General features: G+C 47.0%; 1 protein-coding gene across 1 annotated transcript in view; it reads left to right on the top strand.

Annotated features, from left to right (window-relative positions):
- The first annotated feature begins 14,261 nt into the window (after positions 1-14,261).
- Positions 14,262-16,115, top strand: part of Jazf1 (JAZF zinc finger 1) — a 314,694-nt gene continuing 312,840 nt past the window's right edge. Inside the window, exon 1 of the mRNA XM_006982220.4 lies at positions 14,262-14,702. Within this exon, the coding sequence (XP_006982282.1) occupies positions 14,588-14,702 (115 nt within the window). The 5' untranslated portion in view covers positions 14,262-14,587. The remainder of the gene's footprint in view (positions 14,703-16,115) is intronic.

Below are 16,115 nucleotides of genomic sequence, written 5' to 3'. Positions count from 1 at the left end.
AGCTCAGAGAACTCAATGCCACATGAGTAGCTGGTTTTAGATTGACATGAGAACCCATATGAGAGGTTGGAGAGATGACTCAGTGGTTAAGAGTATATACTTAACCAGTACCTACTCTGGACAGCTCATAATTGCCTATAACCCTGGCTCCAGAGGATCCTTCCTCCTTTTCTGGCCTTCACAGGCACCCGCACACATGGACACATCACACACACACACACACACAGAGAGAGAGAGAGAGAGAGAGAGAGAGAGAGAGAGAGAGAGAGAGAGAGAGAGAGAGAGAACAAAATAAAATATAAAGAGACTACATGAGAGCAGAATGTTTCCAAGCTATGTCAGTGCTGAAATGATGCTAGGCCGTAGAGCACATAAGTAGTCGTCACTACTGAAGCACAGAAAGCATCCTTTGGAAATGGGCTCATTTGTCTGGTGAGCAGCCAGCTCCCTTCATTAAGTGTGAGCAGCTTGCTTCTTGTCTTTCTTTCCTTCTGCCTTGATCTTGAGTTTACTTTAGTTGTCCTGCCATGGGGAAGACGGACTTTGCAGGCATGGTTCAGGAGACGGCTGGCCTGCTTTGCTTTCCAAAAGCATGTTTTATTGGTAAATACTTAATTTTTATTCATCAAATTTGTTATGGAAAGGAAGTAGGGGATCGTGATGGGGTGGGAATAATAGCTGCACAGGGAGCGTTTTTCTTGCTCTTTCACAGGAGCAATGTTATTCCCACTGTGGTGACAGGCAAGGACAATAAGGAAGTGTCCATAGGCTGATGACAGGTTGTTTTACACCTGCTGAAAACTGATACTGAAATGCTTGGGCTTGATTAATTCAGTAGATAGACCTGCACGACTCTAGAGTGAAAAGGGAGGAATTCTCTTTCTTGTTCCAACATGTTGCCAAGGATCTCTCCTTCCTGCTGTGATAACAAGGCAGGGAGCTGAGATATGGTGATCTCTCCTGATCTCACCCTGTGGGATACTTGATACTAGAGGAGAAGGACTCATCCTCACACCCAAGCCGGGATTCCACAACCGCTAATGTGGCTTGCTCCAACCTTTAAAGCTGAGTTGTTAATGATCAGGTTAGGTAACCTGGATGAGCCATACACATCTCCTTGCATAGGCTTCCATTCAAAGACAGTCACAAAACATTGACCAAAGTGGAATATTACACTGAATAAACATTTACATTCAACTATGAGGACTTGACACCAAAGAGGCCATAGTTTAATTAAACAGAAGCTCATTTCTCTCCCTTAGAACAGAAAGTCCAGATGAAAGCTGTCTGAGGCTGATGTGGCGGCAGCTCTAAGCATTATTTTAGATTGTGGCTCTCTCCCTCATGTTCCTAAGTTCCAACTATCACACAGTACTCTTGGAAACAGAAAGGGAGATGCCCAAAGGAAGAGGGTGCTCCGAGTTAAGTTAGTGTTTTTAAAGATGCTTCCCAGAAAGCTATAGTCAACAAATTTTCTTGTGAGTCAATGATCAAGATTGACCCATATTGTGACCCTTTTTACATGGAAGCCTGGGTAAATTTGGTTTAATTTGGACACATCATTTCCCTTACAAAATCTGTTTCTAAGGAGCAAAATGAGACTAGCTATTGGGTAGGCACCTGCCACACATCTGTGAATATATGAAAATGTTGATGAAGACATGACAGGAACAATTCTCTGGAAGCCATAGATGATGCCTGGAAGCCTTGTTACCAGCTCCGAGGATGGGGCTGTCAGATGGCAATGACTGCTGATAATACTGTGACTCTAGCATCTGAGATTAACTTGTCCAGTAGTGAAGGAGTTGACATTGGCAACGGGAACATGGAAACCAACTCAGAACGCTTCTGGCCCGTACTCCAAGGACGAAGCACATGACAGATGATAGGGGAATTGGTAAGGTACTAGTTAACTGTGCATGAATCTGTTTTTCTGTCATAATTGTTTGCTTTTTAGGAAATACATATTTAAATGAGACTATTATGTCATTAAATGCATACTGTCTCTGGCATCTTCAAGTAAACTTTTTACACCTAACAAGCTGCTTGCTAACTAAGTCCTGTGTGTAAAGAATTGTGTTGATAACTGAAACATTGTTTTAAGCCACAGTGAACAACAACAACAACAACAACAAATAGCTTGTAATTGTCAGGAGCACAGAATGAATGTCCTTTTGTCCAAAGATCTCCAGGAAAACCAGAAATGTTAAGCACACAGGATTGTCCTCTCAAAGGAATAGAAATGTAAAGCCTGTTTTTCCATCCAGAAAGCTGGTTGGAAGTGACTAATAGCCTGGGATTCTGTGTTATCTGTTGGTCTAAGCCATATCAAGCTCCTACAACTAGGACCTGCAGTGACTAGTCATCTAAATGACCCTTATAGCCAGGGGCTTGTCCAAGCTCCCACAACCAACACTGGAGATACCTAATAGTCTAAATGACCCTTATATTATCTGTATAGCCAGAGGCTCCCCTCAAGACCCCACAACCAGGACCAGAGGTAGCTAATACTCAAATGACCTCTACTCTATCTATATGACCAAGACCAGGCTAGAGCCTTCCTTAGCCCCTTAAGCTAGTACAGGGAGCCTATCTCTAGAACCATCTTCTCGGAAGAAATGAGCCGTACTCTGAGTTAAGCTTCCGCATAATTATGCTTCTTTGTGAACTGGGGATTGTATGAAGTCAGGAAACTTTTTTTTAAAAAAAAATTATACTGTGTTTAAATTTGTTGGGAATAAACTGCCTGGCATCAGACACCCCAGAGTCTTGATCCAGGTTGATGAAGTCGATCTGAACCGAGTTTTCATTCTCATGTCTTTATGGCTCACTTCTCTGCCTGCCATGACCACCTGCAGGGTCCCCATCATGTAATAAAAGAACTCACACTCAATCTTATTACTTGTTTCACCCAATAGTGAAAAAAATTAACATGTGTCTTATGTTAAATAAAAACTGCTCCCCCCACTAGCTCTTATACTTTCCCCATCAGGAATGCACACACACACAGACATGCGCACACACAGACACAGACACACAGACACAGACACACACACACACACACAGACACACACACACGACACACACACACAAACACAAGACACACAAACACAAGACACACACACACACACACACACACAAACACAAGACACACACAGACACACACACAGACACACACACACACACAGACACACACACCTACATGCGTGCATGCACACACACACACACATGAGACACACACACAGACACACACACACACAGAGACACACACACACAAATTTCCTGTTCTTTCCCATCCCCCACAGAACTAGTTACTTTTCTCCTTGCTGTGACTGATAACCTGACAGAAACAACTTAACAAGGGAAGAATTTACTTTGACCCCATGTTTCAGAGGGATTTCAGTCAGCCATGGAAAGACACCGTGGCAGGAAATAGTCCATGTGGGCAGGAACATGAGATGGAAGCGTCCCACATCTTGGTTAATCAGGAAGCAGAGATCTCAGGCTTGAACCAGAAGCAGGTCATTACACTTTGACAGCCTGCCCCTAGTGACCCGCTTCCACCAGCCGGTCACCACGACCTTCCAAACAGAAAACAGGCTGAGGACCGAGTCCTCCAAATACAGGCCCGTGGAGACCTTTTAGAGTCAAACCCTAACAGCCACCTTACCACTATACAGGAAGAAAAAAATTCTCAGGGGGTGTGGAGGTATACCTATGTCATGAAGGCAGGTACCCAAGTCCTTGGATTTGCACACATTATTTAAAGAACTGAAGATAATTTAATTATTTTTTAGATCATCACCTTAAATTTCCATGTGCTTTTTCATATGCACAGATACGTGCATGGCATGCGGCAGCGCTAGGGATGTTACATTTATTTGGTGTCTCATTCTAGTAGCAATCCTCTCACTTACTGTTTGTAGGATGCTCTACTCTGCTAAGACCAGAACCCCTCATTTACAAGGCTGTTGGGGAAAGGAATAGTTAAAAGGCCTGCGGGTGGGAACCTAACTCAGTCATTCCATCTTGGGAGGGAGCGTGGCAGTATCCAGTAAAGCTCAACATGGATGTAGCCATACTCTGCACTCACATCCATCCACACATAGCTTTCCCGTGATAGCACCCTGTTCAACCTGCCTCTCACAAAGACATGGAACTTTATTTATTATATATACAGTGTTCTGCCTGCATGTCTGCATGCCAGAAGGGGGCGCCAGATCTCACTACAGATGGTTGTGAGCCACCATGTAGTTGCTGGGAATTGAACTCAGGACCTCTGGAAGAGCAGTCAGTGCTCTTAACCTCGGAGTCATCTCTCCAGCCCCTAGACATGGAACTTTTGCATGCCTCCCCAATAGGCTGTGCGCCTCAGCAGAAAGACTTGAGCAACTTCTAGTCAGCAAGATCCCTGAAAACTGATCCTATCCTATCCCGTACCCGCTCTATAAGCCTGTATGCTCTGTGCCATTAAAGATGAATTATATCAGACCCTAGTATCATAAAACTCAACTCAGATTGGCTTATCTCACACTGATAGGCTTTGACACATGTAACTGCCAAGGTTGTTGGTAGACTCCAGGTAGTTATCGGAGTTCAAATTCAGGTATCTCAGAGGTTTCTCAACTCTGCAGTATGCCAAGCCAGCTTTGAGCCCAGGCAGAAGCCCTCTGGTTCTGTAAGTGCCTGCCAGGGTTCACTGACTGTGCTCTAAGTGAGAAGAGGAGAAGCCCTGTCTTGATAACTCCTAAACAAAAGCTCGCAGCTGACCCAACCTCTGGCTAGGCGCCCACCTCTGAAACAATCATTCTGGCAGCAAGACTCCTAACGTTAGGATCTAGTTCTTTTTAATGCTGACCTTTTGTGGGGGAGACCTCTCCTCTGATTAGCCTTTTAGACTCATGTGTAGAGTAAGAAAGCTAAGCTGCAAACTTGATTGTGGCTTGAAGGGGTGAGAAACTGAGCGGTGTGTGAAGAAATTCTCCTGCTGCAGGATTACCAAATCCTGCAGGATGGAGAAAGCAGAGAGGATCCTCCCAACCTCTGCGTCTGCTCAGTTTTTCTGTTATTATCTTTCCCCTGTTTCTATCTTGCCTGTTCATATCTGGTATAACTTTCTCAAATGCAATACCAAGCACTTCCCATACCCTGGCCCCACACAAGAAGAAATCAGGCGTCTTGAGAAGGAACAATCAGGGATAAGAGAGGGGAGGCTGCATAGGAGAACTGGAGAAGGGGGAGAAAATGAGCGTGCTGGGGAAAAAAGGAAAAAGAAACTGTGTGCATGAATTGGCTCTGACACCAAAGACTCACTGTAACTTAAACTGTCCGATTACTACCTGCCTTTAAAGAGAAGACACCCACTCTCAATGTTATGTGACTTAAGCTACAGACCAACGAATGGGGATATTCAAAGGCTAGAAAGCACAAACCCACTAGCTGAAAGGTTTCTCACTTCTTTGAAAGTGTAGATGGGGACTGCTTGGGCAGCAGGAAACATAATCTTCCACAGCACTCATTTTAGTAAAATTGTAGACTCGTGCTTGTAGACTCTTGTTGATGAACTCCTTCTCGTGACTCTGATCTGTGACAAGAAGTACAGACAGCCTCTGAAGGACAGCAAGCTCATCGTTTTTAACTCTTCCTTCAGATATGGCTGTTGTTGAAGCAGCTCTGGTTATCACCTTGGCAATCTGGTTGAGGGCAAAGGGTCCTTTCTGAATTGCTTGCACAAGGAATTAGATTGCATCTAATCTCTTGGTGATGAAAACTTGAGAAATAATTAATCTGGATCCTCACAGGCAGTGGAGGTGATAAGAGATCTGAGTCATGGAAGACAGAGAAGCGCTGCAAACCGGGAGGCTAAGGCTCCCACTGTGACCAGGTTAGACACCTGTGCCTTCTAGTGTGCTATAGTTTGAATTTCAAATGTCCCCTACAGTGTTCGTGTTTTGAAAGCTTGGTCCTAAGCTAGTGCCTCTATTTTTGGAGAGTTCTGGAAACTTTGGAAGGTGGAGCTTAGCTTAGGGAAGCAAGTCACTGAGAAGAAGGGGCGGGTCCTCGGGGTGTGCTATCCTTGCCCACTTCCTGTCTCCCTGTGATTCCTGGTCCTCTCCACCATGTGAACAGGCCCTACCACATGCTCTCATTGTAAATGGAGCTCTCTGCCATGACTTCCCCGCCATCTTGAACTAAATCCTCTGAAACCATGAAACCAAAAAAAGTATTTCCTTAAGTTTTGGTGTCAGGTCACTTTTGTTATAGCAACAAGAGAAGTAACTAATGCACAGTATGATAAGGAAACTCTCCACTGTTCGTACCACATACATGTCTATCCGCATGCCTCTTATCTCATCACATCTGCCTGCTCCTTGTCATTTAACTCAAACCTCGGAGTTTGAGGTCTCTACGAGAAGCAAAGACAATAGAAGAAAAAAAAATTGTATCATTTATCTTGGCAAGCACATATTGGGCTAAACATTATAGGAAGATAAATTTAGTTATAAAACCAAGGGGGGGGGGAGTTCTTCCTGGAGAAATTACTGGAGTCTGGTTTATTTTCTGCAACATAAAAAGTTTTGTTTGTTGTTTGTTTGTTTGTTTGTTTTTAAAGCCGGCCATGTAAATAAGGGATCAAGTTCAGGGCCCTTCAAGATGGAACTCAGTAAGTTGTTTGTTCTGTGACCCTGGGAACTAAAACTGAGGCAGAATATATGAATATGCCAAACAATCAACTGAAAACCGAACTAGTACAATTCTAAGATAGGAGATGAAGAAAAAGCAAAAGGACCATCTTTCTGTGATAGGTAACACCTGTTTCTCATCACACCCCAAACTACAGCAGGAAGGCAAAGAGTGAATGTTGGGTCAAAAAATTAAAAGAGCAAAGTACAGGAATCATTTTTAAGTCTTGCTTCTTTATAAAGTTTAGTTTTAGACAAGGTGTTTGTTTTAGCTTTGTGTTGCTCTAGCAAAACGCCTGAGATAGTCAACTTAAAAAGAAAAAAAAATGTTTCTTTTTAACCTGTAGCTTTAGAGTTTGCAGCAGTGTTAGGCTTGCCTAGGGTTTTGGGCATGCGGTGAAGCCACACATCATACCGGAAGCACACAGTAGGGGAATCTGTCCAACTTACAGCAGCCAGGAAGCAGAGAGAGGAGACGGGATGTAGCCAGGGTTCCAACATCCGCTTGGAAGGCACAACTCCTAGGATCTTATGTCCATTAGTTTGCACCTCCTAAAGGTTCCGGCATCACCCACTGGTACTCTCAGCTGAGGACTCAACTTCAAGTGTGGGCTTTGGGGAAACATCTGAAATTCAAACTGCAGTAGCAAGAATAGGCGACAAGCTTGGAAACAACGGGCAAACTACTTCCCAAAGCAGAAGGGAAGGGCAAGGTGACGAGACAGTTTCAGCTCCTGATGGAGTCACAGCCTCTACAACATCGGTACCCAGGCCTGGTCCTTTGAAGCACCATTTATGTGCACTGGGCAAGGTAGTATGTGTTCGCCACTCTGCTACCCGTGGGGATGAATAAATGTCTGTAATACACATGAGCACAGTCCTTTCTACACAAAGAGCCCAACCTTTCCAGATCCAAGGGACGAGAAGGAATAGGCTTTACAACCCACAGATTCAAGTATGAAGAGTAAGTTAAATTCAGACTCAGTAATCTGAGTCTAAGTCCTAGCCCCAGAACTTACCAGCTTTAGGGGTTTCAGCAAGTTACCTTCCTGTTTTCTTCTTATCTTTAGTTTAGCCATATTTTATTTGTCGACCTCACAGAATTCAAAAGCTGCTCTCTGTTAAGGCACTTAATACCATGGGCTGGGAACCAGTGCCTGGCACAACAGCAGCCACTCAGTGCATGGTGGTGACAGTTATTTAAAACAACACCACAATGAGCCTGGCTATCTGGAAAAGAGAACGGCATCCTAGTCAGTGTGTAACAGGGCAGTCAGTGTCGGAGCTCATGTCATGGCTGAATGCCTCCTTGCTTATCATTGTCCGGCTGAATGGCTTTGTCTGCATCAGCAGAGCCCGGGAAACTAGTGGTATCAGAGCAAAGGAGAGGAGTATTTCTTATGGCTCTTCTGAGCACAGCACGGTCTTGCCAGAGGTTGGTTTGCGATCAAAGAAAGGAGTATCTGCTGTAACCTATCAAACCTAAAAGATGACTAAAGATCATCTTGCACTGATGGTGTTGAAGAGAACATCAACAAGTTGCTGGAAAGCCTGAGCACTGGAAACTAAAATCTCAGCACATTGCCTCATCACAATTCGGAGCTGTACCCACACCACCATGTACAGGCACAATGACAGATCCCTCCTTTCTCAAGGAGACATGGTATCGGAGTTTGCTTTCTGGTGCTTTGATAAACATTATGACCCAAAGCAACTTAGGGAGGAAAGGGTTTACTTCACATTACATTTTCCAGTCCATCAGCAGGACCATGGAGGAAAACTACTTAGTAGCTTGCTCGGGTACCTTTCTTATATAGTTCAGACCCACCTGCCAAGGGATGGCACCACCCACAGTGGGCTGTGCCCACCTACATCAATTAACAATTAAAATTGCCTCACAGACATGGCCACAAGCCAATGTGATCTTGGCAATTCTTCAGTTGAGGGGTGTCTCTTCCCAGGTACCTCCAGGTTTGTGTCAAGTTGACAGCTGAAGCTAACTTTGACATGCGGTCAAGGATAATGACCTCCAAGGATGAAGGCTTTCCTCTAGGAGGTTAGCAGGCAACATGGGTGAAGATAAAAGGCCTCTAAGTTTTTGGTGAAACAAAAGTCAACTTTTTAAAAAGTCTTTTTTTAAAAGTATATATACCATATTTGAAATCCAACATCTGCATGTCATTTGTAAATAAAATATAAATATTTATAAGAGGCTGGGTCAATTTTTCACAGTGTTGGGGGCGGGTCTGGCAAGGTGGCTAGGCAATGGATAAAGGTGCCTGAGTTCAATTTTCTGAACAAGAAAGGAACCAACCTGAAAATTTTCCTCTGATTTCTACATGTACACTGTATCACATGCCTGTCCACACACACATATACACACATACAAAACAAATAAAAGATGACACAGTTTTGTAAATTTTAAAATCATAGACACACTAACACTTCCACGTTTACTGTAGTACCATTCACAAGAGCCAAGATATAGAACCAGCCTAGATGTCTATCTTCAGATGAATAAATAATGCAAATGTGATACATAGACACATAGGCATTTTACTCCGCCATAGAGAAGAAGGAGAGCATGTCACTAATGGGGGGATGGTAGGACTGGAGATAGTGACGCTAAATGAAACAAGCCAGACTCAGAAAGACAAATGTTTTCTCTTCTTTCTCAAATGCAGATATGCAGAATCTAAATATACACATACCAATTATAACATACATATATGCAGAGAGAGAGAGAGAGAGAGAGAGAGAGAGAGAGAGAGAGAGAGAGAGTAGAAGACTGGGAAAAGAAGAAAAGCCCTAAAGGGAAAGGGGGGAGGGAGGGAGCAAGGGGGGGGGAAACATCCCATGTTTTCTGATATGTGAGTCACTATGAAATGTCTCAGTGGTACACTTTATTTTGTGCACTAACTGAAAAATATTTTCTTTTAAAGAAAGTATTGCTCTTAAATTAAAAAAGAAAAGACTTGGAGCTTTTGGTCTAGAGAAATAAGATCATCAAACCAACAGTGAGAGAATGCAGGGGGACTTGTCTGGGACCCAGATGATGGGCACCCACCTCAGCAAGGGAAGGAAGAGGACACAGTGGAGGCTTCTTGGAGGAGGTAAGAGGCTGACTGCTCGGTGGAAGCGAAGTGGAAGAGGGGAAAACATTCCCGCCAGGCTGCACAGCAAAGGCAAGGTGGCCTGCCTGAACAAGTGAGAGCAGTTTGAAAACCGTGATAATCTGGCCCATCTTAAGCTGTCAGTACCCGTGGGGAACCTTAGGCAGTAGGGCTGGGAGGCAGCTGCAGAGGTGGGTTATCAAAGCTACCGAAGAAGCAGCTGATTCTGGGAGTGAAGCTATGGCTAAGAGATGCAAGCCCGGGAGATGAGACCAGGGAGCACCGTGCCCAGCGTGGTCCTCCAGCCCAGTCTTCTACTGACACCTGTCCAAGGCCTGGAAGGAACAGATAGCAACCGCAGGTTGGTGAGACCTCAAAAGCTCAGGACAAAAACAGTGCTGGAAGCCAGTGAGGGGATAAAAATGCATCAGCCATGCATTGCTGGCTGATCATCAATAACATGGAGACATCGTTGGGCAAAAAAGTGGTGCAGTCTTTAAAAAGCATCCAGGCCTCACTGTAGGCTCTATTGTCGTCAACAGCAACAAAACGCATCACTGGAAAGAGGCAAAGCTGGAAGGGGGATAAACAGGGACCACAGCAGCCAGGACAGTCCACAGACTCAGTCACAAAACCACAGAAGACTCCTAGGACTGAGTTAAGAGGACCTTGTAAAGTCCCTGGTGCTTCCTCATGTGATGAGGCTATGTGTGTCCTACTCAAATTGCAGCCTTCACATCTCGCTCATGAAGATTTCCAGGCTCTACAAATCCCGGGTCTGCCCTTCATGCAGTTGCTTGGTGCCATGCTTTAGGAACCTTGCCTAGAGGCTGGACCAAGGCATGTCATTGGAATGAATGAAATAGTAATTGCTTGACAGCTCTTGTGAACCTGATTTTAAACCTCTGCCTGCTTTGGCCTGAGAAGCAGTGATTACTCACTCCCTTCAAACTACACTGATGGTGGAGTGGACCCAGGCTGTTCAATTAGAACTGCAGCACCTGGCTGGGGATCTATTCATTCTGTTCTGGAGAAGTCTGGGGGGAACCTGGCAATGGCTGTCATTACCATGTGTATATATAGCAAGTAGAGCAGAAGCAGCTCATGAAGAATGCTCATCCTGGTCATGTGGTGACTCAGGACAGAATCTCTGTTATCATACGTAAACAGAACCCAAAGAACCAACTGAGACCTAATCACCCAAGAGTGGTCGAAGCTGGCTATTACTATTAATGGTGGTGGGGTTCCAACTCATTGCCTGGCCATGTAAGGCCAAGATCAGATCAGTTTCCGATCTGGAAAAAAAGATCAATTCGACAAACTCAGTTGCATACATGGTCATCAAGGGTGCAGGATAGTAATGGTGGTCTTTGGAAGAAGGCAAGGCCTACGGAAAGGATGTCGTCTGTGAAAGAAAGGATATTGGTGGGAGTGCAGCCTTCGTTTTTTAAGAGCTGCAGAGAAGGAAGTATCAGACCTTAGTACAGGTAGCCACAGGCTTACCCCAGCTGAAGGTCTGAGCTTTTGACTCAGTCATTCTTCAAAGTAGTGGAGGAAAAGGCGTGCCCCCCCAGCCACTCTGGAGACTGGAGCTAGTAAACCTGAAAACCTGAGGGCACTTAGAAGGGACTCACGAAGCCAGAGAATGGTAGTGTTGAAGGCAATGTAAGGAACTAGGTTTAGAAGCCTGGCATTCATACAGTCGTCCCTCGTACGGCACTCACAGACGTCCACATGGGGCACAGGAAACACATGCTTTGACTGTGAGAGTATCCTGAAATCCCTCTCTGTGGACATCAGACAACTGCATACCAGATCTGGTGGTTTCAGGTGGCTCCATGAAAGCACGGGTTCCCACCTCCCTGGCAGCTGCCTATCCTGAGGACCTTGGCGTGCTAAGCTTTAGGAGACTCTTAATGGATAGTAAGTGATCTGTAATGCCACGTCCTAGCCTATGAATTACTCCACGTCTCTGTGGCCGATGGACACACTGAGAGGTACAGTGCTCGGGGGGTGGGGGGGGGGCGGGGGGGTGTACAGTTTCCAAGAGAAGGATCTTGAAGGCAGGGGATGCTTGTAGCTCATGGCCACTCTTTTATCCAACTCCAGTTCTCCTGCTACCCTGCCCTTGGAGATACTGTTACTCCCCCAAGTGAAACAGATAAATGTTTTCTCAAGAACAGAGGTGTACCAGTCTCTTTGAAGCAACAGGTTGAAGTGTTAGGTTTACATATTTTCATAGCCTAGTGTAGACTTTATCTAAACGAACACACTCGCAACAAACATGCTAAAATGTAAGTATAGCAGAAGTAAATATTTTGTTGTAAAGCATTTATTATTTTGTTTGCCTGTGGTTATGCTTTGTCTGTGGATGGTGGATTGATGCTTTGGTGGGTATACTGGCTGGGTGCACGTGAGAAGACCTCAGAATGCCCTTGCCTCAGTTTACCACATATACAAAACCAGCAGACTTGAACATTGAAAATATCATGATCATATGCCTCATTTTAAAGAACCAAAAACATGTGTGCGAATTAAAAGAGCAGACTCTCACATAAGCAAGCTTCAGTTACATACAAAGATGTAGTTAAGTAAATATACTCATCTCTCACAAAATGTAATGGCTCAACACACACAAAAGAATTTTAACTCTTTGAAAATTGTAACTCGTCTTAGAGTTACTTTTGTTCTTCACATTAAAAAAAAATCAATATACTCAAGATTTTACTTTGGAAGTCACACCTTGTGACAGGAGGGGTTAGGGAATGGAGGCAGCCAAGAGGTAGGTGTTAATAACATCCTTCTTTCACTTACATACTTCTGGCCTATCCATGGCTGAGCTCTCTAGCTTGAGCCACCTCTGCGCCTCTCACACTCCTTCTGCAGTTGATAATTCCACAGAGAAAGTCATTTCTCCTGAGAACAGAGTTGCCACTTCAAAACTCAGGGTGCTCCCCAGCTGCTGCAGTGTGTGTGTGTGTGTGTGTGTGTGTGTGTGTGTGTGTGTGTGTGTGTGTGTGTGTGTGTGTGTTGGGAGCGGGTGCCTACCATCTCTAGGGAAGTTGTTTTGGCATCATTCTTGGCTGAAGTTTTGCATTGCATTCCCATGTCACTGGGTGCAATGTCTATCTGCCAGATACTCTGCCTGCTCTCCGCTAAAGGCCTTCCTCCCTGACCGGGCAGCTGAGCACACTGCGCAGTGGCTAAATTTCTAGTTCAAGATGTAGAATTCTAACTTCTTCTCTTTACACCCTTGTCCGGCCCCAGCTTCCAGCCAAGCGGGTCCCTGGCTCATTATCAGGCCCCTGGGTGCCCTTCCCCCATTCTCACTTGGTCCCAAGAAATTATTCCTGGCACCAAACTGAACTTGAATGACCCACTGCCCCAGCCCCACCCAATTCAGCTCTCTCCTGGGCAAATTTGTCCCCTTGTAGGCTGCGAGAAGTGATAAACTAGACAAAACTGCCAATGGGTGAGAGAGCTCAGCCTCAGTCTTCGTGACAGGGAGATGGTGAAATTTTTCAGTGACAGAAATACCACATGTGCCTGGGTTTAAACTTACACGAAGTGCCTTAACAAGCCTATTATTAGAAAGAACACCAAGTGGTATATATAGGTTAAAAAGAGAGGGACGCTATATTTTTTTTTTTTTTAGGTATAATGTACCAGAGGGCAAATCGAATTGTCCTAAGGAAAAAATGCTAAATTCAGAATGCATGAATTAATTTTTTAAAACTGCACTCTTGAATCATGAATAATGCTCCTTGGGCATCTGGGAAAAAAATATACACCTTGTGGGTAAAATATAACTGTTACTGGGGGTGGGGTCCAGAAAATAATTGATTCTTCAGAGGTTAACTGGTCGTTATTATGGCTTAAATGCTCACAAAATGGCGAAATCTTCCCTTTGAAGTGAAAATTGGGTATGCTTTGACCCTGTTTCCAGACCATTATGCTGCCCTCTCCACCGTGGAGCTGGGATAGAGCATCGGGTTGCTGTAGGTGTTGTAATTTGGGGTAAGGAAATTATTTGAGTTTTTTGTTCCTCAGAAGAATCAGGGACAACGACCGCGATACATATGTAAAACACAGTCAAATGCACTTGACAACCAAGCACTCTATTTTGAAATTTAAATAAAGCAAAGATTTTCTTCTGGCCTAGGGGGAAAGCTTCGTTAAAATCAATTAGTTAGTACAAACCTCCAGAGAATACGGACTTTTTAATTTTTTTTTTAAATGAGAAAGTTTAAAGAATAAGGTGCACACAATTACCTTTCCTGGGTCCCTAGGGAGTGTCATTGTCACACCTAGACAGGTGGCCAAGTGCAAACACATGTCCCCGAGGGGGGCCCGGTAACTCCCCGGGTGCTCCTCGGAGGGAACCATGTGTAATTAATAGATGTAGATCTATTAGGAATGTAATGCACGTAAACCGAGGAGGCTCCAAGCGGACGGCGGGCACCTCGCACCGCGCAGGGCAGGCCCGGGGACGTGAAGTTGGAGGCGGGCGCTGCCAGGTGAGGCCTGGGTCGCGGAGGTTGGGGCCGCACAGCTGCCGGCGCGCGCCTGGTCCCTCCTCCCAGGCGCGGAGTCCTCCCCGCCCCCTCCCCGAGCTCCCGCCGCCTCCCGCTGCCTCCCGGAGGCTCGGCGCTGCGCTCCACCTCGCGCCCCCTCTCCTCCGTCCCGGGCTCGCGCTGCCCTCCCCGCGCCTGCCCCCTCCCCGGCCCCTCCCTCCGCCTCCGCGCGCGGCGCTCGCAGAGCCGACTCCGGGGGGCTCTCCGATGTAGCACCATGACAGGCATCGCCGCCGCCTCCTTCTTCTCCAACACCTGCCGCTTCGGGGGCTGCGGACTCCACTTCCCCACGCTGGCCGACCTCATCGAGCACATCGAGGACAACCACATCGGTGAGGCCCGGGTGGGCGGGGGGTGGGGGGGATCGAGGGGCAGGCGAGCCTCGGGGTGGCGCGGGCCGGGCGCCCGAAAAGGTGCGGGCGTGGAGGGCCGCGGGGCGCGGGGATGGCCGGCCGCAGGGCGAGGGCGAGGGCGGGCACGGGCCGCGGGGGAGGGGGGCGGCGGGTGCCGCACGCCGCTTCCGCCCGGCCCGAGCTGTCAGGCTGGCGGGAGCCGGGGAGGCGCCGCCGCGGCAGCCATTCCGCTTCCTCCCCCGCCTGCGTCCTGTCAGCGCCGGTTGCTAGGTGTGGCGCGGCGGGAGGGGGCCGCGGCGGCGGCGGGCGCGGGGCGCTGCGTGCTCCGAGCGGCGCGGGCGCGGGGCCCGGCCTGGCGCTGCGGCTGCGGTTCGGACGCCCGCGGGCCGCGCCCATCCCCGGTCGGAGCGCCCCGAGGCCCCGGCGGCGGAGCGGAGCCCGCGGGCGGCGAGCGGGCGTGGCGCGGCGCGGCGTTGCGGCTAGGCCGGAGGTGCGCCCGGACCCGCGGGGCCTGCGCGGCGCGGGCGCGGGGGAGGGGCGCCCTGCGGGGCCCGCTGGGTCTCCCGGGATCCTGGGACCCCCTAAGTCCTGCGCCTCGCGGAAGTCCTAGCACCACCACGTTTGCACACTCATCCCTGCCTCTGCGGTGGGGGCGGGGGGAGATGGGTGGGGTGCTTCTGGCTCAGGAGACCCAGCCACCTGCAAAAGGTGTGGCCCTGTGGCTTTGGAAGGTGAAGAGGGCCGCGGGTTGCCTGGGTGAGGCTACCTGTGAATTGCCTCGGGAAGACCAAATGGATGCAATGGATTCGGCCATGTGGATGCAGCTCACGTTTCTGCGAAGTTGAGAGAGTAAATCACGACTGCTGTGCATGTATGCACGAATAAAATGACACAGAGCTTTTTACCCCTTGGCTTCGTAGAAGGCTTTCTCCTTGCACACAGTGGGCGCTTCATAAGCCTTAAGTGCCTGTTCAGAGGGATTTGATGGGCTGTCCAGAATGGGAACTAATCATGAGAATGGTTTGCAAAATGACATTGAAAACAGAATTCTGATGAGTAATTGTCAGGCTTTGAAATTTTCAAAGTTTCAACATACCTCCTTAATGGCCTTTCCCATCTCTTCTGATGAAAGTGAGATAAAAGAGCGAGCGAGGCTCTCAAGTTCTGGTGGTCTTAAAAGTGGTTTTGATAAGAGTAGCAAACCTGCTGATTCATATCATGTCTGAGTAGTCATAATTAAAAGTGCTCCGAGTACAAAATAAATTTCTCATTATGGCTTACACTCTAGCGATGCAGAGTTTCAAGAGAAATTTTCCTAGTTCACTTTTCTCCTCCTACTCCTTAATCTAAATGGGGATGATAAATGTAAATAATAGAATTGTAAAAGTATGC

The sequence above is a fragment of the Peromyscus maniculatus genome, chromosome 3 (assembly GCF_049852395.1).
Source record: "Peromyscus maniculatus bairdii isolate BWxNUB_F1_BW_parent chromosome 3, HU_Pman_BW_mat_3.1, whole genome shotgun sequence".
Taxonomy (NCBI): domain Eukaryota; kingdom Metazoa; phylum Chordata; class Mammalia; order Rodentia; family Cricetidae; genus Peromyscus; species Peromyscus maniculatus.
This window is presented reverse-complemented; position numbering and strand designations above follow the sequence as displayed.